Source organism: Eptesicus fuscus, chromosome 6 (genome assembly GCF_027574615.1).
Source record: "Eptesicus fuscus isolate TK198812 chromosome 6, DD_ASM_mEF_20220401, whole genome shotgun sequence".
Taxonomy (NCBI): domain Eukaryota; kingdom Metazoa; phylum Chordata; class Mammalia; order Chiroptera; family Vespertilionidae; genus Eptesicus; species Eptesicus fuscus.
This window is the reverse complement of record NC_072478.1, coordinates 10,785,592-10,811,777: the sequence shown is the minus strand read 5'-3', so window position 1 is coordinate 10,811,777 and position 26,186 is coordinate 10,785,592. Positions and strand designations below refer to the sequence as shown.

The window sequence follows — 26,186 nt, the reverse complement described above, 5'->3', positions numbered from 1 at the left end:
TAATAAGAGCCCTTGTTAAATCCCCGCTCCGGTTCTCATGAGCTCAGCCAGCCTCCTCTGGCAGCTCTGTTTTCCAGAAGAAAAAGAAAAAGCATGCTTGTCTGATAGACCGCCTTTGTCAAACTGATGTGACTGCGTCCACCCGAAAGTTTGCGCACCGTGAATGCCTCTTTTATGACCACAGAGTGTCGTCTCTCCCGCCAGCACCCAGAAACATTTTTGGAATGCCTCCTTGAGTTTCCTGTCAATCACATTCTTCGCTCTCAGAAATTTTCTTCTTTCTTCTCAGCTAAGCACATCAGCAGTCATCCTAGACTCTTCCATCGTCGCCACTCCCCAAAGCTGCCTGTTTTTAATATTTGTTAAATCTGTTTTCTTTTTTTTCCAGCCCCTGTACCTTGTTTCTAGGCCCCCATTCACTTCTAGTTTGATGCCTTTGAAAAAACCCTTGCTTGGCCTCCCTGCCTGGGCCTCTGAGGGCCACTTTCCTCGATGCCTCGGTGTGAATTCCATAGTGAAAACCTGATTGTGTCGTTTTCATATTTAAAACCTTTCTGTGGCTCTCCAGGGCCTGGAGTGTAAAGTCCATACTCCTTAGCACAGTGGTCGGCAAACTCATTAGTCAACAGAGCCAAATATCAACAGTACAACAATTGAAATTTCTTTTGAGAGCCAAAAACCGACTTCTGCGCATGGGCCACGAAGTTTCAATCGCACTGTACGTGCGCGCCCGCACGTGGTATTTTGTGGAAGAGCCACTCTCAAGGGGCCAAAGAGCCACATGTGGCTCGCGAGCCGCAGTTTGCCGACCACTGGGTTAGCACATTAACACAGGGTCTTTGTAGCTCAGCTCTCCCACCACATCTCTGATGGAACCTACTGGGACTAACCTGCTCAGTCCATGCTATTTCAATTGTCTGTGAAACTGGGGCATTTTCTCTACCCAGAATGCCTTCTTGCCACTTGTCAACCTCACTCACTCCCATTCAGATTCCATATAGGCACCAGCTTCCCCGGGAAGCCATCTCTGAAATCCCCACGCTGGCTTAGAGGTTCTTTCTCTTTGCCCATCGCCTCCTGCACTTCTCCCTAATGAGTTACTTACCATGTTCACGCGACTTGAGACCCCACTGAAATCATAAGTTCCTCCCAGCCATCAATTATATCTTAATCACTTTGTAACTGGTGCATAAGCAAGCATTCAAAAACTATCTCTTACACAAATCTAAACTGGAGTTTGCATATCTCATACCACTGGTGTATGTCATTATTCTTTATGGATGAATATGATTTTTAGACAGAGACTCTTAGAATCAAGTCTGGAGTAGGGGGTAATTACCCATGATAATGGATAAAATGAGGAAGGAGACAGTTTTTCTTAAAACCTGGTTTTGGAGACAGTTCTACAAGAAGGTCTGTCTCTGAATCTATATTACATCTTATATTCATCCACAATTCAGCCCGAATAGCCTACTGCATCCTACTTTTTCTGACTTCTGTTAACCACAGATCCCATACTAAGGTGACTGTGTATAGTCCGAATGTCCGGCTGCCGAAGTCCTTCACCTTTCCTCATGGGAGAGGCAGGGAACCTCTCCCTAGTGAACGTTTTGGTGGTGCTTCTGTCTTGGATCAGATATCCTGTTACTCTGTTGTCATTGATTTTTCTCAAAAATTTCTAAGGAAGCTTTGCCTAAGAAACAATCATTATTATAGCTCCAGTTTTTTCCTTCTCAAAATTTCTGTAGATGCTTTGCCCCCAAAATATAATCATTCTATAGCTCCAATATTTAAGCCACCCGTATACTTTCAAAGGAAACTTTTACAAGCTTATTTTGCAACTTATAACACCATTTCAAATAAGTGTGGTATCCAGCAAAAGCTCACTCCTCTTTGGTTGGTGGGAATTTTATACCTTGTTAGGGGAATACTTGGGCTTTTTTCAGTCTCTGCTGTGGAGCTCACAACGTGCCCTTCCCCTCCCATGCTCTCTGTCACAGGAGGAGATCAGTCCTCTGGAGAATGCCATCGAAACCATGGAACTCACCAATGAGAAGATCAGCAACTGTGTTCAGCAGCATGCCTGGGACCGGTCCCTCTCTGTGCATCCTCTCTCCATGCTGCTCAATGGCATCGTAGACCCGGCCGTCATGGGGGGATATTCCAACTATGAAAAGGTGGGCTGGGTCGCCCTGGCCGGTGTGCTCAGTGGTTACAGTGTCAGCCCACGCACCGAAGGGTCTTGGGTTCAATTACTAGTCAAGGGTACATACCTGGGTTGCAGGAGCACGTGCAGGAGGCAACCAATATCTCTCTCTCTCTCTCTCTCTCACTTTCTTCTCTCTCTCTCTCTCTCTCTCTCTCCCCCCTTTTCTCCCTCTCTTCTACTCTCTCTAACAATCAATAGAAAATATATCCTTGGGTGAGGGTTAACAAAAAAAGAAAAGAGAAGGTAGGCTGAGTTCCCGGGACCCCACGGGACTCAAAGATCTGGGTGTCTGTCTCCATGCCCCTCTGTGGCATTGTGCAGCTGATGAATTAGTTTCTTACCACTTCTCTGAGAGACTTTCACTCCCCATTTTTATATGAATCGGCAAGTGAAATCAGTTCATGAAAAGCTTGTCCCCAACCTCACAGCTCCTGGAGACCCTCAGCAACCCGCCCTGGGTTAGGCTACTGCCTGGAGAAGAGTCACTGAAAGATCAGTCACACATACCATATCGGTTGCTTCACCTGCTGCTGTTCTCTCCCCCTCCACCTCCCAGGGTGGGAGGGTGCAGGTGGGCCGGCCACTGAGGACGCTCTGGGAGTGGAGCAGCGTGTGTGTGTGTGTGTGTGTGTGTGTGTGTGTGTGTGTGTGTGTGGAGGGGGGAGGCAGAGCCACACTTTGTTTAGAATTAGCCTCTAGGAATCCCACCCCGACTCGATAGGCCGGAGGATGTGTGGACAAAGGCTGGCCCAGGCTCTACAACTAAATTAGGTCAACTAAGTGTTGTATCTGCTACTCGGGGGACGCATGAAAGGAGTGCTCACCTGTGCCCCATTGCATAGGGTTGGTGTGGCACCATTTGCAATGGAGGGGATGCATCCAGTAAGTGAAGTCCAGTTAAGGATCCAGTTGACCCTTCACTAGCGCAGGTTTGAACTGTGCAGGTCCACTTACACCTGGATGTTTTCATGAAGTATAGTTGGCCCTTCATATCCCTGGCTTTCCCATCCGTGAATTCAATCAACTGCGGATGGAAAGCAGTACTGTCACATTCCCAGATGCAGCTTGAAAATACTGTTTTCCACCTGCAGTTGGTTAAATCTATGGACTTGAAGGGCCCGCTGTAGAATCAAAAATTTCCGGGGATTTTCGACTGTGGGGTTCAGTGTCCCTAAACCCCACATTGTTCAAGGGTCAACTAATTATTAGAGGCAGGCTTTGTAATTGTTAGGTACATTTTTAGTGGCTAAATAATTTTGGAATCCTCCTCTTGAAAATAAACATTTGCCTAGTACCCCCCTGTGCACTATCCTGGAGATTGACAGGTGGGAGGTGGGGGGAGATGGACGGGAAGGGCCCGTGGACATTAAGTAGGCTGATTCTCATTCTCACCACCAGAAGTAAATTCTAGTTTGCCCTTGTTATGTTTCACTAATAATTTCCAGTGTTACAGTGGAATTCAATAAAAAACTGGGATCCAAAATATAATCCTTTTTATACTATAACTAGGGGCCCAGTGCATGAATTCGTGCACCTTGAAAGGAACTGTGGGCCATGAGGCTGTGGTGAGCACAGGGGCGGGTCTTGGCCCATCCTCTGCACTCCTGCTTGGCTCCTCCTGCTGCAGCCCCGCTCCTGCCACTGCCACTCCCATGCACTGACGGTGCCTGCCCCGCTGGCACCTGACTGCGCGGAGCAATTGGGGCCTGTGCCAGCAGTGGGTATGAGCGGCGGCTCCAGGTGCCGGCAGCGAGTGTGAGCAGGGCTGACGCTGGCAGCAGGTGCAAGCGCCAGACAGGACTGCAGTGCGAGGGAGCAAAGAATTTTCAGTAACTACCAGAGGCTCACCCCAATGACAGCTACCAGTGCCCCGCCTTGGTCTGGCACCCCTGCTCACCTGCTCCACCATCCCGCTGCAGCCAACACCTGCCATGTTCCCCACTCTGCCGCCTGCTGCCGATGCCGCCATGTTCCACACGCACCCCTTGGTGGTCAGCACACATCATAGCGTCCAGTTGTTTGGTTGTTCCACCGTTCGGTCTATTTGCATATTAGCCCTTTATTATATAGGATAATTTCAGTGAGTATGTTTCCTGTTAGCTATCTGATAGTAATTTTGATGTGTTTTTCCAAGTGTTAATATTTCAGAATGCCCCTAAAAATCAGATTCACATATGCCAATATTCGTGAATATTTTATAACTTCATATGAAGTTTTTCCCAATGTTATTGTCTCTAATTTAAATGAAAAAAAAAAAAGCAAAGGAAGGATATACAGTGTTTCAGGAACTTGGGCTTAAAATACTAGTTTATACTTTTAATTAGTGTGTATAACTTTGTACATTTCTAAACTTAAGAAGAAGTTAAACTCTCATTGATCACCATGTTCTATTGCAATCAGTCGGGGAACCCATTATTACCTACCTGACACAGGTGACCTGTTTTAAGGCAGACGGTTAACCATGGCCTGATAAGAACACAGGAGCTGTTTGCTGTAATTCACCAGCCTTTCTGCTAGAAAAATTAAGTTCAGGGCACTCTGATGTTCCCTGGCTCAGGTGCTTTAAGAACTTAGTTGCATTATATTATACTAGAGGCCCAGTGCACAAATTTGTGCACAGGTGGGGTCCCTCGGCCTGGCCGGTGATCAGGGCCATCTCGCCCAGTCCCAGTCGGGGATGGTGAGGGGAGGTTGGCTGACCACGGGAGAATGGCTGTGGGACCGTACTGACCACCCAGCTGGCTAGGGGGAGGGACCACAGGAGGTTGGCTGTGGGAGTGCACTGACCACCAGGGGGCAGCTCCTGCATTGAGCGTCTGCCCCCTGGTGGTCAGCGTGCGTCATAGCTACCGGCCGATTGTCCGGTCACTTAGGCTTTGATATATATAGATATCAGAAAAATGTTTTGAACTGTCAAAAATTTAAACTGCTTTTATTTAAGCAAATACTACTTTTTCATTTATATCGACAGTCCCTCTGATTAAGAATCTGGCTAGAATGAGCTGCTGGGGAAATGTCCTTCCGAGGGCTGTGAGGAAGGAGCCCTGCCTCTCCCCTAGCTTCCGGTGCCGGGCAGGCAATCTCTGGGTTCCTTGGCTTGTAGATGACTGTCTCCTTGTTTCTCTTCACACAGTCTTTTCCCTGCGTGCATGTCTGTCTCCACAGCACCCCTTTCTAAGGTCACACCCTGAGGTGTCAGGGCGTAGGATTTCCCCATGTGAATTTGGGGTGGGGGTGGGGGTTGGACAACACAGTTCAACCTATAACATCTCCCCACAAGGAGAGAGTTTGTGCATATTCTGTTGTCCACACCAAATGGGCCGACCACTTTTTTAACTGTATCCTGTAGTTTCAGGAACCCTCGGCTTTGTATATAAGAGGGTGGCTTTCCTAGGCATGGAGCACATGGGAGTGTTCATGAGAACACATACCTAACAGTTCTTTGAAGGCTGGTCTTTGAAAGCATGCTCAGAAATGAAGGTACAGGGGGAAAATATATAACTCCCAGTGTGAACGCTTATTGGAAATGTTCACTACAGAGTTCCGTTTTCTTTCCCAATGACTTCTGTCTTTTAGGTGATCTATGTAACTCCTATATTTATAGTTTGAGTTTTATTTCCCTATGACAGGGCTTTGGCCATGGGACTTTGAATTTTTATTGATTATGTTATAGGTGATGTAATTTTGATATATAATAAATGCATTTAAAATAGCTTTTTGGATAGGTGGTTAGTGATAAAGTACAGGTATTAATATTCTCTTAATATAGGAAAAAATTATAGTACAGCCCATATCACGTGGTAGAGCAGAAAACCCATCAGACACATCTCCAATCTGTTAATTTTTTGCTCTCTTCTTTATAATACCTGTGTACCTAATCTAACGCATAACTTTTTGATATGGTCATTTGGACTTTTCTTAGTTTTTTGGAATAGTTATTTTAAGGAATGACATTCTGGCTCTCCCTCCAGGGAGCAAGCTGGTGCCTTTCCCTTCCTCCTTCCTCTATCCTCACCACCCCCACTCCAAAAAAAAAAAAAAAAAAGAATGACATTCTTCTCTGCTCCTGATTACTTGATTGGTGTGTGTGTGTGTGTGTGTGTGTGTGTGTGTGTGTGTGTGTTGTTAAGAATGTACTCTTGATAGAAACTGCATGATTCCAGACGGACCACAAAATAGCACCTGCTTTTTTGAATTGTTCACTATGGACGCGGGCTGTGCTGTTACTTAGTCGTTCCTGGTTTATGACATAGGACAGAAGGCATGTTTCAGCCTCCCAGGCCTCCCTCCCCTCCTTTAGGGCCAAATACACAGATAGGTGTGTGTTCTCATTAACACTCCCGTGTGCTCTGCTTTTAGGCCTTTTTTACGGAAAAGTACTTGCAGGAGCATCCTGAAGACCAGGAGAAGATCGAGCTGCTGAAGAGACTGATAGCGTTACAGGTAGGCCCCACATACAGGGTGGTGTGTGGCTGGACAGCTCCCACTGCCCTCCGTGGGCGGCCATAGTGCACGAGTCTAACGTCTTCCCTAGGGCTCAAACCTACGGCCCACTTTTAGGGTTACTTTCCCTTTTTTAAAAAAAGCACCATGGAATCACAACCTATCTGTCTGTTTGGCAAAGCGACCTGGGAATAGCATCCATTTCCCAGGTCTCAAGGCCTGTGTCACCTGAGAGAGGTTGGCCTGTTTTTCTCTTCCTCACTCCTTCAGTGAACAGTGGGAGAGAATGCAGCCATCCACGCCATCTAAGGCTTCAACCTGTCAGTTGCTCATCCACAGAAAGGCCCGGGCTCAGATGGGTTGGCCTCGTCGGACAGCCCTCCCCAGTTTAGGGCTGGCCTGTGTCCGTGGTGTGTGCATTTCTCTGCTTCGTTGACTCAAGGCGTTCAGCTCCCAAGCACGACACTGACAAGTAGCTTTCTCATTTGACATGTGCCGTGTCTGCCTGTTTACCTGTCCATCCCCAGCCCCCGTCTTTCCCCAAATCTGAATTATCCCTCTTCCAAGACCACATTGCAGTCTTTCCGTGCCCTTTTTCCAGATGCCCCTGCTGACGGAGGGGATCCGCATCCATGGGGAGAAGCTGACGGAGCAGCTCAAGCCGCTGCACAACCGCTTGTCCTCTTGCTTCCGGGAACTCAAGGAGAAAGTCGAAAGGCTCTATGGGGTTATCACACTGGTAGGCTTTGTCCACGTAGCCTTTCAGCTTTCTCTGTTCTCTCACCTTTTACAGCATTGACCGGTGTTTCCGACGCCAAATGAGTCAAAGTAGCGTAGGTGGCATGAAAATATGGGGCGGGGGGTGGGGGTGGAGTGTCAGAGAAGCCATGGTCTACTGTTGATGACCTTCTACCATCCTTGTGCTCCAACCTGAACAACCCTCATACCCTTCTGGAAGGTTTGTGAAAGCACAAGTTGCTGGGCCCCATCCCCAGGGTTTCTGATTCAATAGCTCTGGGGTGGGCCCCAGAATTTCCCCTGCTAACATGCTCCCAGGCGGAGAACGACGCTGTTAGAAGTTGAGGTGCCCCTGATCCCGGACACTGGTTGTTGCTATCCTGACTTAGCCCAATTCTTACAGTTTTTTCTAATACGTTTTTATGTTGATGGCAAGTTTGCACTCTTCACACCTTTGAAGTGAGGAAGAATTGTGAAGGACATTTATCATGCATGGAGCCGATTTTGTAATTTTTTGACCATTCTAACCCATTTCTCACAGCTACAAATTTCTGTTTTTCCTCCTGAGAAGTCGGGTCGGGGGGTGCACGTGCTAACCTTTTCAACAGTTGATTGTTTGCTTGGTCCCAGCTTCATGTATCTGCTCTTCTTAACGTGAGTTCACCTGCTCTATTTAACTGCCTTATTCCGGAACCTCCGATTTTCAGATTTTCTTCCTCAAATCAAGCTCTAGACTTCTCTTCTGCACTTCTCTCTTCTTTTCCCATACCTCCATCTCCACTCCTTAGAGTCTGTTTGATCATCTCTTTCCGTCATCTAAGTGTTCAATCATGAATTCCTGAAATTTGCCTCCTAACCTACCACCAGTTAGGAGTTTTCTCCTAGGAAAATTTGTCTTCCACACAGATTCCTAGATGGCAGGCAGAGACTGTGACTTTCACCTCATGAGTTTGGTTTCGATTAGACCCAGGTCAACATTAGCGTGTACATTTGAAATGGTCGCATGTAGGGTTCCATGTCCCACTGGAGAAATTTCTCATGAAAGTAGGTCAGTGTTCCCTTACTCCCTGAGATTCACCAGGTTGAGTATCAGGTCGGCAGTTTCAGTCTAAAAGCTTTCATATTAGGCCAATATTCCACTTTTTTTTTTTTTTTTTTTTCCTGTATGGGAATTTGGAGGCTGGCCAGTGGTAAACTATGTCCAATGAGACAACAACTAGACCAGTACTATGATCGCACCTTACTCTTTGGCTGCATGATGTTTATAATATTCCACCTTTTTAATGCCTGAAAGAAGCAAAGCTGGAAAAGCAGGCGGAAGATTTTGGTTATTTCTCTCTCATGCGGCTGACAGCAAATTATGGTGGTTTTTCCCTAGTCTTAGAAACAAAGTAGGTTTAACCTAAGTTGTGTTTATAAATAAGAATGTAAGTGCTTCATTATTTAACAACTGAGCTCACCAACCAGTCAGAATGGGGTGCCAGCCAATACAGTTGGGCACTTGCCACAGACAAACAGGGGGCCTGCACTCCTTCACATGGGCTGAATTCTGGGCCAGCTAACCACGGGGGCACGTGTTCTCCAGCCACCCAACCTGACCGAGCGGAAGCAGAGCCGCACGGGGTCCATTGTGCTGCCCTACATCATGTCGTCTACGCTGCGGAGATTGTCCATCACCTCCGTGACGTCCTCTGTGATTTCCACCTCTTCTAACTCATCCGATAATGCCTCCTCCAGGCCGGGATCCGACGGGTAAGGGTTTGATCTTGAATTGCCAGGTGGGGTGGAGTAACTCCTTTCCAATACTTACTTTTGGTACCAAAGTGAGACTTGGCCAATGTAGATACATTATCCTCATAAGGGAAATAATTCAGAGTTCATGGGTTATTAGCCTTTGGGGCATTCTTATTTTCACCCTCATGAGGAATATCATTATTTACATAATGATAACAACACCTATGGAAAAACAGGGGGTGGGGGGCAGAGGGAACCATAATAGAATCATATCCTATCTAATCCAGCTAATCACATTCTGATTGATTTTTTTCACAATAACTTGTAGTTATTGCTTCATTTTTTTTATCATTTTAATTTTTAAAAATAATTTTAAAATTAAACTTATTTTATGAATAGTTCATCTAACCCCAAGATATGAAATTCCAAAGGTCCAAAAAGCTTTATCATGAAACATCTCCCATGGACCCCTGCTTCCCCGCTTACCAGGCCGCTCTGCAGGGGCAGGCCGTGTTAGCGGCCAGGTCCCTGGTGCCTTGCCAGCCGCTCTTCACAGGTGCACAGCAATTCCTCAACCCTCGTTTCTCCCCACACTTTCTTATTATGTGAATGGCAGCGTGTAATACTCTGTTTCCCTTGCTTTTCTCACTTCCGAGATCTTTAAAACTATTCCATTTCAGAACATAGAGAGCCTCCTCTTTACTTTGAGCTGCTAACATGTCGTGGTATGTCTGCGCTGGATACATGCCACCAGAGCCTGTTGGTGGGCATTTAGTTGATGCCGCAACTAGGAATCTTAAAAGTCAGTTATTTTGTAAACATATAAATATACCCATATGAGAAAAATCCCCAAAGTAAAATCGCTCTGTCTTTAAACCTATATAGTTGCAGTTTCCAAACTTATTTCTACACTGACTTCCATAGAGATTATACCCATTTACAGTCCCACCAGCAGCACGCAGTCCTGGCCGGTCACCCACACCTTGCCACCAAATTGCATAGTATCAGTCTTTTTTAATTTTCGCCAACCTGGTAGGTGGAAAATATTTTCTTGGTAGAGGGATTTTTTGTTTTGATTTATCTTGTATGAAGTTTATCATTTTTTCATCTGTTTAGTGGCAGTTCGTGTTTTATTTTCTATGAACTGCGGTCAAATGTTTTGTGTACATTTTCTGTTGGATGTTGGCCATGTCTGTGATAGGAGTTGAATGTTTCCCGTAATTTCTCCTTTGTTTTTTAAAATTTTATTGTTTAGTTATAGTTTACATTCAATATTATTTTGTATTAGTTTTAGGTATACAGCATAGTGGTTAAATCTCCTTGTCTTTTATATATATTACATATATATGTGTATATATATATATATGTATATGTATATATATGTGTGTATATATATATACACACATATATATATTTTTTTAATTGATTTCAGAGAGAAAGGGAGAAGGAGAAAGAGATAGGAAGCATAAATGATGAGAGAGAATCATTGATTAGCTGCCTCCTGCACACCCCACACTGGGGATTGAGCCTGCAACCCGGGCATGTACCCTGACCAGAAATCAAACTGTGACCTCCTGGTTCATAGGTTGATGCTCAAAAATTAACCACTGAGCCATGCTGACTGGGCAGATCTCCTTCTCTTTTGACTTCTAATATTTTAGTTTGTTCTGATTTTTTAATGTAATCAAATATATTAATATTTGATCTTATAACTTCTGCATATTATATCATGACTGAAGGCCTTCCCTACTCTAAGACTATAAGAAACTAATTTTAAGATTTCACTATTCACAATTAAGTCTTGATTCTTTGGAATTTAATATAAAGTGTGAGGTATAAAGCCAACTTTTTCCCCTCATGCAACTACCCAGTTCTCCCTATAACATTTAGTGAGCAAGCTGTCTTTTCTCTATTGATTTGAAATGTCAACCTTATAAAAATATCACACTCCTATATGTTCTTTAGCCTATTGTGGACTTTTTCCCATTTTTTTTATCTACCTGTGTTATTATGCACTGCTGTTATGCAATTTTGATTACTATAGACTTAAAAAAAGATTTTTAGCATCTAGTAATCCTCTTCAGAATTTACCTGGCTAGTTTTACCCATTGCTCACTTTGGGATTAACTTGCCTAGGATCCTGTTCCCCTTTTAAATTCCATTTATGGACTAACTTCAGGAGGATGGATGGCTTTGTGTTACGGAGCTTTCTTTGCCAGAAACACGGAGTACCTTTCCACATGCTCAAATTTAAAATATTTTGAAGGAGTGCATTTATGATATGTTGTTTTGTTTTAAAGATATTATTTTAAAATAATATTTTGATAATTATAAAGTTAATATATGTACATGTAGACATTTTTCAAAGTATTAGAAACTTTTAAAAGAATAAAGGCTTATAACTTTGTCACTCAGAAGTAACCACTGTTAAGTTTGAGTTGTGTAATACAGGAAAAGTACATAGACATTGTACGTAAGTGCAGAATCATTGCAGGTACCGTTTTGTGACCTGCCTAAGTGAATATGTCTGATGAATACCTAATGTCATTATGTATTTTAGTGTTGAAATAAGTCAAGCCAGCTGACTCACCATTTACTCATGGATCTGTAATTTCATATTAAACACACAAAAATAACCTGCCCAAATGGCTCCCTACCTTGAAATCAAATGTTTAGTATTCCATAATTACTTATCCATCCTTTTCCTTGACATGGATAGCTCTACATTGTTACAATTATAGCAAAAATATAGTTTGGTAATTTTCTTTTCCTCTTTGTCTTTTTATTACCAGCATTTTCCATGTTGCTATGTAATTAAATATAATTTTTCATAGATATATACCATTGCATTGTACAAACGTACCTTAATTCATCCTTCTCCTACTATAGAACATTTAAGCTGTGTCATTATTTCTAAACAGATAATCATAAAAGTTTATTATAGTTCAATATAAAACATTTAGTTTGTATCAATTATAAAATGCATTTTTGTTATTAAGAGTTGTGGCAAACATGTGTACATGTACAGCTAGCTTTCTGATTATATTAGGACGCATTCTCAGATCACTTCTTGGCCTTTTGGTGAAGATCAAATGAGGAATGCATGTCCGGATGCTTACATTACCTAGTCAGAGCATGAGATTTTCTTGTAATTCTTGATATATTAAATACCAATATGCAATGCCATATGCAATATATGAAATACAAGTGATTATATCATTTTTAACACATATTCACCAGCATTAAGTATTTGCCCTGTATTTAATCTTTGAAGTCCTAAATATTAAATAATTCCTGATTCATTTATTTTTTTTCTCTTCTGTGGATTTCTTCATACCTACTTTAGAAAGCATAGAAATTCTGTTCTGTTCATTAACTCCTTTTTGAAATACACTCTGTCCCATTCAAAAAAAGCAAAGTTTTGAGGTAGCTATTGAAAATCAGAGACTCCGTAATTGCGGATACAGTAGGGCAGTAAACAAAGCAGGTGAATGGGGTCCTCTTTGTGTGGGAACCACAGGCATGTGGGTTATTGCTCTTTCCCCAGTGAGTACGAAGTCGTCATTGATAATATTTTCTAACGTTTGTTTAGAATGTGTCTTTAAAACAGCTCAAACGGATTCACACCTGATGACCCTGAGTCTCCTAGCACCAGTGTTAGGTCACAGTATCCATTAAACTTCTGTGGTGATGATGGGTGTTCCATCTATACAGCATCAATTCTTTGTTGGCAGGAAGTAGAATGTATCCCTCTTGTTTGGCAAATGGGAGGCTAAGGCCCAGAAAGAGAATTGCTTTATGAAACACGATGCATCTTGTTAAGGAAGCCGGAGTGATTACACAGCAGGCCAGCTAACGGCCTGCTTAGAGCACCACGAAGTAGGGGCTCCAAACCAAACTTTAAAAAAAATTAATCTTTGATGTTTCAGGAAAAATTGTGAAGTTGTCATTATAAGAAAAAAATAACTCAGACTCTGTGGGACTGTAAGTAACTATATGTAGCTGTTTAGTGGTTTAGTTTGGTTCATAATTAGGCCCTACTGAAACTCACAGCTCTTGGACTGTCGATTTAGTGACTCACAGTCTTTTACCTTGGTTCTCAGTCTCTCAAGTAAAGTAATAATTGATCCGGTAGAGTCTTGGGTGATAATTGTTTTTCTCTCTGTGACCAGTTACTGATTTTTGTTTGATTTGGCATGGTTGGTTTTAAGAATAATTAGGGTCTTTTTTGGAATTTATTTCTATGATTTTTATTAAATTAGTATAGATTTAAGATAAATAATAGTGAGTGGTTCCCCCCCCTTAAATATACTAACAATTGGAAAATACCAAAAAATCAAAAATTCAGATGTAATATTTTAAAAAAATAAATTTTAAAAAGTGATTCAGAAGAGGAGAGAATAATTTGAAATAAGAAAAAGAAATTGCATTCTAGAAGCATCTCCCATTGTGGCTCCAGTGGTTCCCTAATCGAACTTCTCTGGAATGTTCTCATCCTGCCACTTCACAGAGGAAAAATCTATTTTGTAGAAAGGGCACCTAGAGTATTAAAGGGCTTAAAATGACTTAAGCATATCAACCAAATACACTGAATGAATCTTGTTTGGATCCCAATTCAAACAAACCACTTACAAAAACAATTATGAGACAATCAGGGAATTTGAACATTGACTGGATGTTTGATGAAATTATTAATTTTTTAGGATTGATGACGGGACTGTAGTTATGCTATGAAAATAGGGCTTGTCTTATAGAGACAGGCGCTGAAATATTTATAGATGAGATGATGTGACGTCCAAGAGTCACTTCCAGCTAATCCACGGGGGCAGGCATAGACTGGGTGTGTAAGAAACAAGGATGTCCGTAAGTGATCATTGTTGATGTATAGATAGAGGTTTATTATATTATCTCCACTTTTTTATATGTTTGAAAATTTTCAAAATAAAATGTAAAAAAAAAATTTTTTTCCAGATTATCCCCTCCAAATATCTTGTTTTAATATTTGTGTATTTAATAACTAGTGACACTAAAATTTTAAAAATCATTTGGACATTTTTTATGAAATACTTGTTTATATCCTTTGATAAGTTTTAAAAAATGTAACTACTCATATTTCCCTTTTTGATTTGTAAAAGTTCTCATATATTAAAGATATTTGCCATCAAAAATATGTATGGCAGTCCTGGCCAGGTAGCTCAGTTGGTTAGAGCATCGTCCTAATACATCAAGGTTGCCAACGGGTTCGATCCCTGGTCAGGGCACATACAGGAAGCAACCAATACTTGCATAAGTAAGTAGAACAACAAATCAATGTCTCTTTCTCTCAAATCAATTAAAAAAATATGTATAGCAAATAGTTTTAGTTTACTAATGATGCTTTCTGCTGAACAGAAGCTTTTCATTTTTAAATACTAAGAGCTGATAGCTGTTTTTATATTGTCTTATTCGTACTAAAAATGTTGTGTTTTTATATAGGCTTTATTTTTTAGAGCAGTTTTAGGTTCACAGCAAGATCGAACAGAAGGTGCAGAGAGTTCCCACATACTCTGCCCCCATGCGCACAGCCCCCCGCATGGTCAGCATCCCCCACCAGAGCGGTGTATTTGTTCAGTTGAGGTGCCGATGTTGGCACATCATTACCATCCAAAGTCCATAGTTTCCATTAGGCTTCACTCTTGGTGTCGTACATTCTGAGTTTTGGTAAATGTGTGATGATGACATGCGTGCACCGTTGCAGAATGATTTCACTGTCCTAAAAGCCCTCTGCACTCTACCTGTGCATCTCTCCAAACTTCTTATTTTTATGAAGCAAAACCTATCAATTTTAAATCAATTTAGGAATTATTAAATACCTATTCCAACCCAGGCTGGGTGGCTTAGGTGGTTCGAGCATCATCCCATACACCAAGAGGTTCCCAGTCAGGGCACATACCCAGGTTGTGGGTTCAGTCCCTAGTGAGGGTGCATACAGGAGGCAGCTGGTCAATGTTTCTCTCTCACATCGATGTTTCTCTGTCTCTAATATTAGTAAACATATCCTTGGGTGAGGGCTAAAAAATAAATAATTAAATACCCATTCCTAAGCTCTAAATGATACCCATCATAAAGATATATCTTTTTAAGCCTCCCCCCTTTGTTTTTTACATTTTGATACATTTGTTCCTCTTCTCTGTCTTTCCCCCTCCCTCTTACCCCACTGTGCCATTTGAGCTTAGGTTACATAGACCATACTGTAAGAACAGGCATATTATCTTACACTAGAGGCCCGGTGCACGAAATTTGTGCACTGGGGTGTGCCTCAGCCCGGCCTGCACCCTCTCACAGTCCGGGACCCTTCGCTCCTTACCGTCTGCCTGCTCGCTGCTGCTTAGCACTGCCATAGAGGCAAGAGAGGCTCCCGCCACCACCACTGTGCTTGCCAGCCGTGAACCCAGCTTCTGGCTGAGTGGCGCTCCCCCTGTGGGAGCACACTGACCACCAGGAGGCAGCTCCTGCATTGAGCATCTGCTCCCTGGTGGTCAGTGCGCATCATAGCAACCAGTCATTCTGTTCATTCTGCTGTAATGGTCGCTTAGGCTTTTATTATATAGATAACCACTCCTTACAGAAAAGCCTGGAAATTCAGGAAACTTGACATTGACACAATACTTTAAGTGACAACCCATATTGCAGTTTTGTCAGTTTTCCAATGTCTTTTATAGCAATTGCAGGCACAGGATCCAATCAGGATCATATATGGTATTTAGCCATGTCTCTTTGTTCTTTATTAGGACAGTTTCCTTAGCCTTTCCTTGTCTTTCACAATATGGACATCTTTGAAGATTATGAGCCAGTTGTTTCAGGGAACCTCCCTTCACTCGGGTTTGTGTGAAGTTTCCTTATGCTTAGGATTCAGGTTATACAATTTTGTGTGATGAGTTCTTTTCCGGTATCATATCCAGAAGCACATATGTCCTTTTTTCTCTTATTGGTGATGTTAATTGATCATGTGGTTAAGGGTTTGTTCATTTTCTTTTCTGTGTGGTTACTATTCTTCCCTTTGTAAATAATAAATAATTTGTGGAGAGATATTTTGAGACTCTCCTGTTTCTCATAAAACTCTATACATAGGATCTAATTATGGTTCTTGAATCAACATTTACTACTGTGCTTGAAAATATATCGTTGCCATTAAAAACCATTTAAGGAATACTCAGATTATTTTGTAATAACTTTATAAGGAAGGTACTATTATTATCCCCATTTTTCAGATAAGGAAAGTGAGGTTTAACAAGGTTATCTGCCCAAGGTCATCCAACAAGTAAGTATAGGTAGGGTTTGAACACGGCTGGCTGACTCCAGAGCATGTGCTGTTATCTTCTATGCAAAGCTGCCCATTGATCTTTTACTGTGTGACTTCTGTCTTTGCCTGTAAGTTTAATAAGACCTTCTCTTCCTGGGATAAAATAAATAGTCTAATATTTTCTTCCCGTACTTTGGATCGTCTCACTTCTGTACATGTTTAGCTTGAGAAGTTCAGTTGGCAGCTGGAAATTCAGCTTTAGAACCTGAGAGGGAGGTCACAGGTCAATATTAGGTTAAGGATTCATCACCCCTGGTCTTTTTTTTTTTTAATATATTTTATTGATTTTTACAGAGAGGAAGGGAGAGTGATAGAGAGTTAGAAACATCAATGAGAGAGAAACATTGATCAGCTGTCTCCTGCACACCCCGCACTGGGGATATGCCCACAACCAAGGTACATGCCCCTGACCAGAATCAAACCTGGGACCCTTCAGTCTGCAGGCCCATGCTCTATTCACTGAGCCAAACCAGCTAGGGCAACCCCCTGGTCTATTTGGAGTAAATTTGGATTGTCAGGTGACCAGTGTTTTGTGATATGTCCGTGTTCTCCGCTGATAGGTCGGTCCTGGAGCCACTTGTGGAGCGCAGGGCCTCGTCAGGTGCCCGAGTGGAAGATGTGCCCCTCAAAGAGGACAGTGAGAACCGGATCAGCAAGTCCAAGAGGAAAGAATGGAGCATGAGCAAGTCCCAGGTCATTGCAGAGAAAGCGCCAGAACCTGATCTGATGGTAAAAAAAAAAAAGGGGGGGGGTGGGTGGGAGGATGCAGGATGCAGGAGAGGTTTCCCAGAGCATTCCCTGTAGCCAGGGACATGGCCATCCACCTCACAGCTCCGAGTCAGCAGACAGAAGCCTAGCCACGGCTTTCCCAGGACCCGCAGCCTGTGGCAGGGGCAGTTCTCAGCCTGTGCTAAGAAAAGCCTGGACAGAGAATCTAAGTCAACAATGGCGTAAGATCTTGTACCACAGTGTAAACATGTGGTTCTCGCCACCATGTTCCATGAGTCAGTCTAAACATTGTCATTTCTCTTCTTTTAACTTAAAAAAATAAAATAAAAGGTACTTTTCCTTCCGTTAAAGCCACATCAAGTGTGGCCGGACCAGCTTTCCCTGAGAATCAGGGTGGCTCATTTCCAGCCTAAATGACACAATCCAGCTGTGGTCAAAATCAAGTCCACAGCCGGCCAGGAAACACTCTGTGGTTCAGGAATTGCCTGTTAGTGTCTTTGCCAGGGTGCCCACCTCGTGGTGATGTGCTAAGCTTAAAATGGCTCCTGGAATTACGCCTTTAACAAGTTTCTGCTCAGCAGACAAGGTTGTTCAGCGTTGATGAGTTCAGCGGTCCTCACCGTGAGAACATTTTTCTGTTTCCCCACCCCCATGCTAGAGTCCCAACAGAAAGGCACAAAGGCCAAAGAGTCTCCAGCTGTTGGACAATCGGCTGACACCGTTTCATGGTTCTTCACCTCCTCCGTCAACACCTTTGAGTCCGCCTCCCCTCACTCCTAAAGCTACCCGGACCCTAAGTAAGTTTGGGGTTTTTTTAATATATATTTTTGTATTGATTTAAGAGAGGAAGGGAGAGGGAGGAGGAGAGAGAGAAACATCAATGATGAGAGAGAATCATTGATTGGCTGCCTCCTGCACGCCCCCTACTGGGGGTTGAGCCCGCGACCCGGGCATGTGCCCCTGACCTGAATCGAACCTGGGACCCTTCAGTCCACAGGCCGATGCTCTATCCACTGAGCAAAACCAGCTAGGGCAGTAAGTCTTCCTGTATATAAATCCCTTATATTCATTTTACTAAGACTGGAGTATGTTTATGAATCTGGGCAATTTTTACTAAAACAGCCACAAGATATATCTATTGTAAAGCTGGTTCAGTTCAGTGGTCATGGGTATAATACAGTTAGACTAGTTCTTGCCAAACAAAGAAGCCCTCGGGTTGCTAGGACTCATTAAACTTTTCTTTACAGTGCCCCAAGGGGCGTCACTCCCCTTTTCCAATTATGAAAGTATTAGAGGCCTGGTGCACAAAATTCATGCACTGGGGAGGGGTGTCCCTCAGCCCAGCCTGCACCCTCTCCAATCTGGGATCCCTCTCACAATCTGGGACTGCTAGCTCCCAACTGCTCACCTCCCTGCCTGCCTGATTGCCCCTAACCACTTCTGCCTGCCAGGCTGATCGACGCCTCACTGCTCCCCTGCTGGCCTGATTGCCCCCAACTGCCCTCTCCTGCAATCCCAGTCAACCCCAACTGCCTTCCCCTGCAGGCCTGGTCCCCTACAACTGCCCTCCCCTGCAGGCCTGGTCGCCCCCAACTGACCTCCCCTTTCTGGCCTGGTCGCCCACAACTACCCTCCCCTGCCGGCCATCTTGTGGCGGCCATCTTTGACCACATGGGCGAGGGCATGAGGGTCAATTTGCATATTACCCTTTTATTATATAGGATAAATGGGGTAGATCCAGGCAGGACCAGAGAGAATGCAAGTTCCTTATGACCTACTGAGTAGATAGCCCTGTACCTTATCTAGGGAAGGGTCCAAAGTGAGGGCAAGAAATAGACCCGTAAGCTCCTCGCCGTCGACACGGCCTGAGGAGAATTCCAAGGCACCCTTGGTCAGGGGAGCACTGCAGGGTAAGTCGCTGTGCCAAATGCGAGACAATGGTCAACCAAGAGCTAGGGAGAAGCAGGTGAGGTTTCCTGGAGGAAGTGGGTTTCACACCCTTTAAACCAGGGGTCCTCAAACTTTTTAAACAGGGGGCCAGTTCACTGTCCCTCAGACCGTTGGAGGGCCGGACTATAGTTTAAAAAAAACTATGAACAAATTCCTATGCACACTGCACATATCTTATTCTGAAGTAAAAAAACAAAACGGCAAAAACACCTGCATGTGGCCCGCGGGCCATAGTTTGAGGACGCCTGCTTTAAAGGATAAAACGGACAGTTCCGTTAAATTCAACTCGTATTTATAGGCCACCTATTATGTGACTGTTTTTAAGCACTTGGGAAACATCAGAGAACAGAGTCCTAGGAAATGTTTTCATCATCAGTTTAATGGTAAAAACCCTGAACAAACGGTGAAATTTTCACAGCAGAATTTCTTGTGAAGCCTTCCGGGGAATGAAGGGCGCTGCCTTTGTCACTAGGGGTAAGCAGGTCTTCCTTCCGTCCACGGAAAGCATGGAATAGGAGCTTAGCCATGTGGCCGGTTGGTTCAGGTGTTCCCATGGCAACCAGGAGTTCCATGGGATTCCTTGATGAATTCTTTCTGTCTTCATCTCCTTTGTATCCTTTCTAGGCTCCCCGTCTTTGCAGACAGATGCGCCGGTGACTGCTCTTGTGCCTCCTCCCCCGCCCCCCAAAAGCAGCCAGAGGAACTCCTCGGAGGTATGGGCACTGGGGCCAAGAGCACCCTCGTGGGAGCGCAGCTGTGGCCTTTCCAGGCTCTTTAGTGGACAGGTTTCCCATAGGACTTGTCCCTGATCAAGTCTTGGTTCATTCCTGAAACCATAGAAGATAGGGCAGCTTTCAGCGGGAAGGAGCGGGCGCAGGGAGGCCTTCTCATCGGATGGAAGCGAGAGCGTTTCTGTTCCCCACCCAGGGTGGAGCGGGGAGACAGGCAGAGTTCCGGTTTATATTGGGGAATTTACTTCTGAGTGGGTGACAGTCATTCCGGAATGGCCTCTGGTAGGGTTCCTTCATTCATTTAACAAATGTTTATTGAGTGCCCAGTACCCACGTGTTGGGGATAGAGCAGCGCTGATGTATAACAGACTCGAGGCAAACAAGGGAGGGTAAGTCAGTCTCACTTCGCTTTCCACTTGGCACAGGTGAGTCAGAAGCTAAAGCAGGCTGGGAAATGTGGAGGAGACGGCAGGACTGGGGAGAAAGAGGACTCATGTCTCCTTTCCCTTGCTCCCTCAGATTGCCCCCCCACTGCCCGTGCGAAGAGAAGCCAAAGTCCCACCCCCACCACCTCCCAAAGCTCGGAAATCCGGCGTCCCTTCTTCGGAGCCTGGACCCCAGTGAAGATCGTGTCCTCTGAAACGCAGAGCGGCTTGGACAGCCGGGGCCTGAGAACTGGCCGCCCGCAGGCAGGGTCCTCCTGGTGCCAGGCCCCTGCTGCCTGCCTTTCCTGTCCTGGGCGGAGGCTCACCAGCTCTAGCTGGTTTAGTTCTTTCCCGCCTTCTATCCGATCGTGCCTGAGGCCATGCGGCAGTTTGAATCCACGTGGAATTCCACAATGGACCTGTCCCGTGCATTTCTCAAGAGAGCGAGCTCCCTCGCCATCCTTAAATTCCAGCCCCCAGCGCAGAGCCAGCGGGACCTGCCGAAGCCTGGGGAAGTTCGATGGGGTGGTTGGAGTGACCCCAGGAGCCCACTCGGTGGACGAATTTCTTGCTCTGCTGCTGCTGAACAGATGTGCTTGTGGCGGAGTTTTCTCACCTGGACGGATGCCACCCCATATCACCGATTGGGAGAGACGGATATCAAGTACTTTGAAATAATCATAACTTTCTATGTCTACTATGCCTTTTTTGAGGAAAAGAACGTCTTTTTAATGAAGACTGGCTGCTCTCAAGTATGAATGGCTGTCGTTATTGACAAACCATGGACTCCCGTGAGCCCCGAGCTCCTGTGTCCCCCACCCACGCCCATTTGTGTAACAGGGAAGCTGTCCGCGCCCCTCGGGGGCCCTCCCCACTCCCCACAGGTGGCCCTCACTGCACAGCAGTGGTGCCTTCCTACTGTGACTCCTTCAAAATTCTTTCTTTTGCACAAACAGTTTCTTGTCCTGTTACCTCTCCTGAGCTCAAATCACTGGATATAAGGGCCTTAGAAGCCCAGGTTCAACAGTCTCTCTTCCAGCCCCCATTTGGATGGCTCAGCAGCCCTTCTCTGCAGCCTGATTTTACCCTGGAGAATACAGTGCAATACCGCCTTTTGATTATTTATTCCTCTTGATTGTGGATTTAATTTGATTATGTGTTTATGGTACTAATGTGATTTAGGTGATCAAATATCGCCTACACACACATCAACAGCCACACAAAATTAAAGACGTTTTGAGATAGAAGGGCCTTAAAGTCATACAAACAACCCCCTTATTTTGTAGATAAGGAAATTGAGGTTAAACACGGATAATCCTACTAGAGACTCTTACTAATAGCCCAGCTTGCTAATTGAGGCCATACCCAGATTAACACTTATATGTAGAAGACAATGCTGACAGATTCTTTAACACATACCCTTAGCTAGATCAATGGAAATGGCCCAGATATTTCTATCCTACTTCGGTGTTTGTGGCCAACTAAACAACCTATTGACTATGGATCCTCTAGGTCAGTGGTCGGCAAACTCATTAGTCAACAGAGCCAAATATCAACAGTACAACGATTGAAATTTCTTTTGAGAGCCACATTTTTTAACTTAAACTTCTTCTAACGCCACTTCTTCAAAATAGACTCACCCAGGCCGTGGTATTTTGTGGAAGAGCCACACTCAAGGGGCCAAAGAGCCACATGTGGCTCGCGAGCCGCAGTTTGCCGACCACTGCCCTAGGTCAATATGTGGGGGATTCAACAGGGCCTCCTATACGTGGCAGAGTCCCCTTTTCTTGAAGACAGAATTCCACCTCCGAGAAGTTGGGTTTGCTTGCCTGGGTCTGTGTTTGTGTGCTTGTCTGACCACCCCTCTTTCAGGAGAGACAGACTCATTCACCACAGGGTCAGGGGAATAGACCTCTCAGATATATCCTGTGTTCCTTAAGAAATGAGTATGCATATTTTATTTTTAAATACATTTTTGTTGATTTCAGAGAGGAAGGGAGAAGGAGGAGAGAGAGAGAGAAACATCAATGATGACAGAGAATCATTGATTGGCTGCCTCCTGCATGCCCCTGACTGGGAATCGAGCCCACAACCCAGGCATGTGCCTGACCGGGAATCGAACCATGACCTCCTGGTTCAAAGGTCGATGCTCAACCACTGAGCCGCCGTGGCCGGGCATGACTATGCATATTTAAAGTGGTGGGGAAAGCGCTGGTCTTCACTCACCCACGAGAACCTACAACGTGGTGTAATGGAAAGAGTCTGGGCTTTGGAAGTAAACCCATTTGGTTTCAAATCATCAAACTCCCTCAAATTATTTGAAATTTCCTGAGCTTTCATTTCCTCACCTCTCAAAAAGGGGATAATACTTGCCACACAGGATGCTGGGAGGTTCAAAGGAGATCAAATATGTGAAGTAGTAGGTACTCACCTAATGGTCCTTTCTTTTTTCTGCTCGACCAGAATAAGGTCCGGGCCTCTCTGGGAGTATTATTGATATTCAGTATTTTTTTAAGATCATTTGGAATGTGAGTGCTGGTTAGTTGTGCATGTACAGTCCCTCATCTTTTGGAGCCTTTTACATAATTACTTATGACTGGAGAGACAGTGATCATAGAACCGAAGAGGATTTTATTCGTAAGTGGAAAGGACTCAAGAAAACGAAGGGAACAGAAAGACCATGCCAGGCTTGGGCAGTGGCTGGAGGGGACCTGTGTGCCTCACCCACTTTTTGTGCTGCCATTAAGATAGAGCGATGTAAACTGGGGCCAAGAAAAAACTCAAGCGTGTTCCTGCAGCGTGGTGGGAGCGAGTCCTGGCGGTCAGCCTAGTCCGTGCTGGGGACCCTGGTGCACACGTGCCGGACACCTTCCCTTTCTTATTATAACATTTCCCATCTGGTTCCTTTCCCACATTAAAGGAAACAGGGTCTCTCCTGCTGAACAGAAGGGATTCTAGGTAATGTCATGAATAATAGATTACAGGACATTGGAAGGTTCATCTCCTTGGGAAGCCATTGGATTGGGTCGGGAAGAGTGATATTTGACAAAAGGTCATGAATAATGTGTGTCCTGAAGTCACAGAGGAAGGCTGCAAGAAATGCCTTGATTCTGTTAAATATAGGAGAGATGAGGGACAGGGATAAAAAGAGAATGAACTTACGTTCCCTGAGAACAACTCTGGGGTATTGAAAAACATTGAAATTAGCCCCCAAATTGTCACAACCCTAGAGAATATTGGTTTATGGGATATTTTTTAATCTCTTCTTTCTCTGTCCTGGTGACTTTTCTTGCTTTGATTTTTTTTTTTTCAAGAATTGTTTCATTCACCATATGTTAGGCTTCTGTTAAGTGCCAGACACTGTGCTGGACCCCCAGGATGTGGCAGTTCAATGTCTTCCTTCAGTGGGAGCAGCCCCAGGATACAAAGATGGTTGTGTGTTGCGGGATGGGAAGTGAGTGGGATTAAAGGGAAGTGAACCCCTAAATAAATAGGGCTCCTGGGCCATGCTCCCTGCCCTCCACCTCCACACCTGACTCCAGAATTGTGGTCATTTTCTCCTGTCAGGGACACCCTTCAAAACTTCCTGTCACACTGCAAATCCCTAAGGAAAAACAAGAACTAAAGCAGCATTTGAGGTAATCTACCTTTGTTAGCTTTCCAAGCTGCCAGAATCCTTCCCCTCTAGCTACTCCAGATCATGGGGCCATTCCTTATTTTAAAATCGAGGCATAACTTTTACACAGTTAAGTGCTCAAATCCTGGTGTACAGATGGATGATGTTTAACTGGTATACACTCATGTCACCACCTCTCGGATCCAGACCTAGTCGACTTCAAATTTATTCCTTCTTTCCTCTCACTCTTAGGAAAAGGAAAGAAAAACCCCACCATCAACACAAAACAATAGCGTACTTTTTTGGCAAGTCGATATGTAGACCAGTCATATTGGCCTCAGTTTCCTCATGTAAAATATATATATATACATATACTGAGGTTACATAATTTTTAGAATCCTTTCAGCCCTAGCTTTCTTTTATTCTAAGTAAATGGTGAGTTGGAAAGAAGCGAAGTTTCTGTAGGCTTTTAAGTCTCTACACCATGACCAAGTAGGATTTTTAAAATTAAGTTGGAAAAGGTAAGTTCCTCTTTGGGTGGGTTGAGAGTGGAACGCCACGTCTAATCTACAAAAGGAAAAAGTTTTCCTTCCACATTGATGATTTCAGGCTGATTCTTAATAATCCAGCCAAAGTTGTTCTCTGATAGTCCTGCCCAAACTCATCCATTAGCCATGTTTTGAGTTGTTCATTTCAACTTTGTCAAAAGCCCTGTTGCCATGATTTTTGTAAACTACTTGGGATTCAAACATGGACAGTTAGGAAAATGTGCATTGAAGTAGACAAATTGTGTTCAAATTTGCTGTTATTTATTTTTTAAATTAAAAATGGAAGTGCATTTTAAAGTTCATTGTGTGCTCAGTTTATTATCTATATATATAAAAGCCAACCAACTGGAATGGTGGAATGACCAGTCGCTATGACACACATGGAGGTCCCAATTGGCGCCCGAACCCTGATCTGGGGTGGGGCCGGCAGGCCAACCTCCCACATCCCCTCCCCACTGGCCAGCGCCTGATCAGCTCCCATCAGGGTGGGCTGGCAGGAACCCCTCCGTGCACGAATTCATGCACCAGGCCTCTAGTATGTTAATGAAATGAAATCACTTCTGAACTCCTTTTTATTGAAGCCTCCTTTATGACGCATCTCACCCAGAGTCCCTTCTGGCCTCCTTTCAGTGCGGGTCTATTAATTTAAACTTGTACTGGGGGGATGACTATCTTTTTTTTTAATCTTTTCTTTCAAAGAATTAAAAACTGCAAATTATTTGGTTCTTTCTCTTCCCCCCACCTCTCCATCCATCCCTTTGGCATCTGAACTGACCAGGTCATTCAATACAATACGTTCTATTTCTTTACTCATTCACCACAGATAATTAGGCAGAGGTAAAAGGGGAAAAAGAGGTTAAAGGGAGTGTCTAATAACATAGATGGAAAGGATGGGGACCGATTCTCAAACTAGATTGGACAACAGTATCACTTGGGAAGAGGTGTTATGCCCCAGACGAATGAAATCAGAATTTCTGGGGGCAGGGAGTGGGACCTGGACATCACTATTTCTTTTAAATCTCCCCATGTTTCTCCAATATTAGGGCAAGGGTGAGAACCTGGAGGAAATGACAGCTTTAGGAAATTGGTGTTCAAGGTGTGCTTCTTATAAACCCTGGTGTAAGTCCTGGCTTTATGCATGAGAATTTTTTAATGTTTCAGCTCTTTCAGACATTTGCACTCTATTGCTTCTTGGAGCAAAAATGCTCCACTGTCTGTGTACACAAGACTCATCAGATGCTTGTTAAAAAATCAGATTTGAGCCGAAACCGGTTTGGCTCAGTGGATAGAGCGTCAGCCTGCGGACTGAAAGGTCCCGGGTTCGATTCCGGTCAAGGGCATGTACCTTGGTTGCGGGCACATCCCCAGTGGGGGGTGTGCAAGAGGCAGCTGATCGATGTTTCTCTCTCATCGATGTTTCTAACTCTCTATCCCTCTCTCTTCCTCTCTGTAAAAAATCAATAAAATATATTTTAAAAAATAAATTAATAAATAAAAAATAAAAAATCAGATTTGAATCAATAGACCTGGGAAATCATTTGGGGTTTAGGTCCACATGGAACAATACTACTTTTAGCCCAGCTGATGTGGCTCAGTGGTTGAGCGTTGACCCATGAACCAAGAGGTCACTTGTTGGATTTTCAGTCAGGGCACATGCCCAGGTTGTGGATTTCATCCCCAGTAGGGTGTGTGTGGGAGGCAGCTGATTGATGTTGATGTTT

At 44.2% G+C, this 26,186-nt stretch overlaps 1 protein-coding gene and 1 non-coding gene across 2 annotated transcripts in view; one reads left to right on the top strand and one right to left on the bottom strand.

Moving 5' to 3' along the window:
* The window catches only part of DOCK5 (dedicator of cytokinesis 5), a 206,005-nt gene extending 184,579 nt beyond the window's left edge, over positions 1-21,426 (top strand). Inside the window, exons 45-52 of the mRNA XM_054717208.1 lie at positions 2,001-2,177; positions 6,569-6,652; positions 7,254-7,391; positions 8,976-9,142; positions 17,027-17,195; positions 17,854-17,992; positions 19,770-19,858; positions 20,396-21,426. Coding sequence (XP_054573183.1) covers positions 2,001-2,177; positions 6,569-6,652; positions 7,254-7,391; positions 8,976-9,142; positions 17,027-17,195; positions 17,854-17,992; positions 19,770-19,858; positions 20,396-20,500 — 1,068 coding nt within the window. The 3' untranslated portion in view covers positions 20,501-21,426. The remainder of the gene's footprint in view (positions 1-2,000; positions 2,178-6,568; positions 6,653-7,253; positions 7,392-8,975; positions 9,143-17,026; positions 17,196-17,853; positions 17,993-19,769; positions 19,859-20,395) is intronic.
* Positions 8,550-8,674, bottom strand: LOC114235135 (small nucleolar RNA SNORA23). Its single transcript, XR_003621318.2, has one exon. It is a non-coding gene; the product is annotated as a small nucleolar RNA SNORA23 (small nucleolar RNA).
* Positions 21,427-26,186: the final 4,760 nt, after the last annotated feature.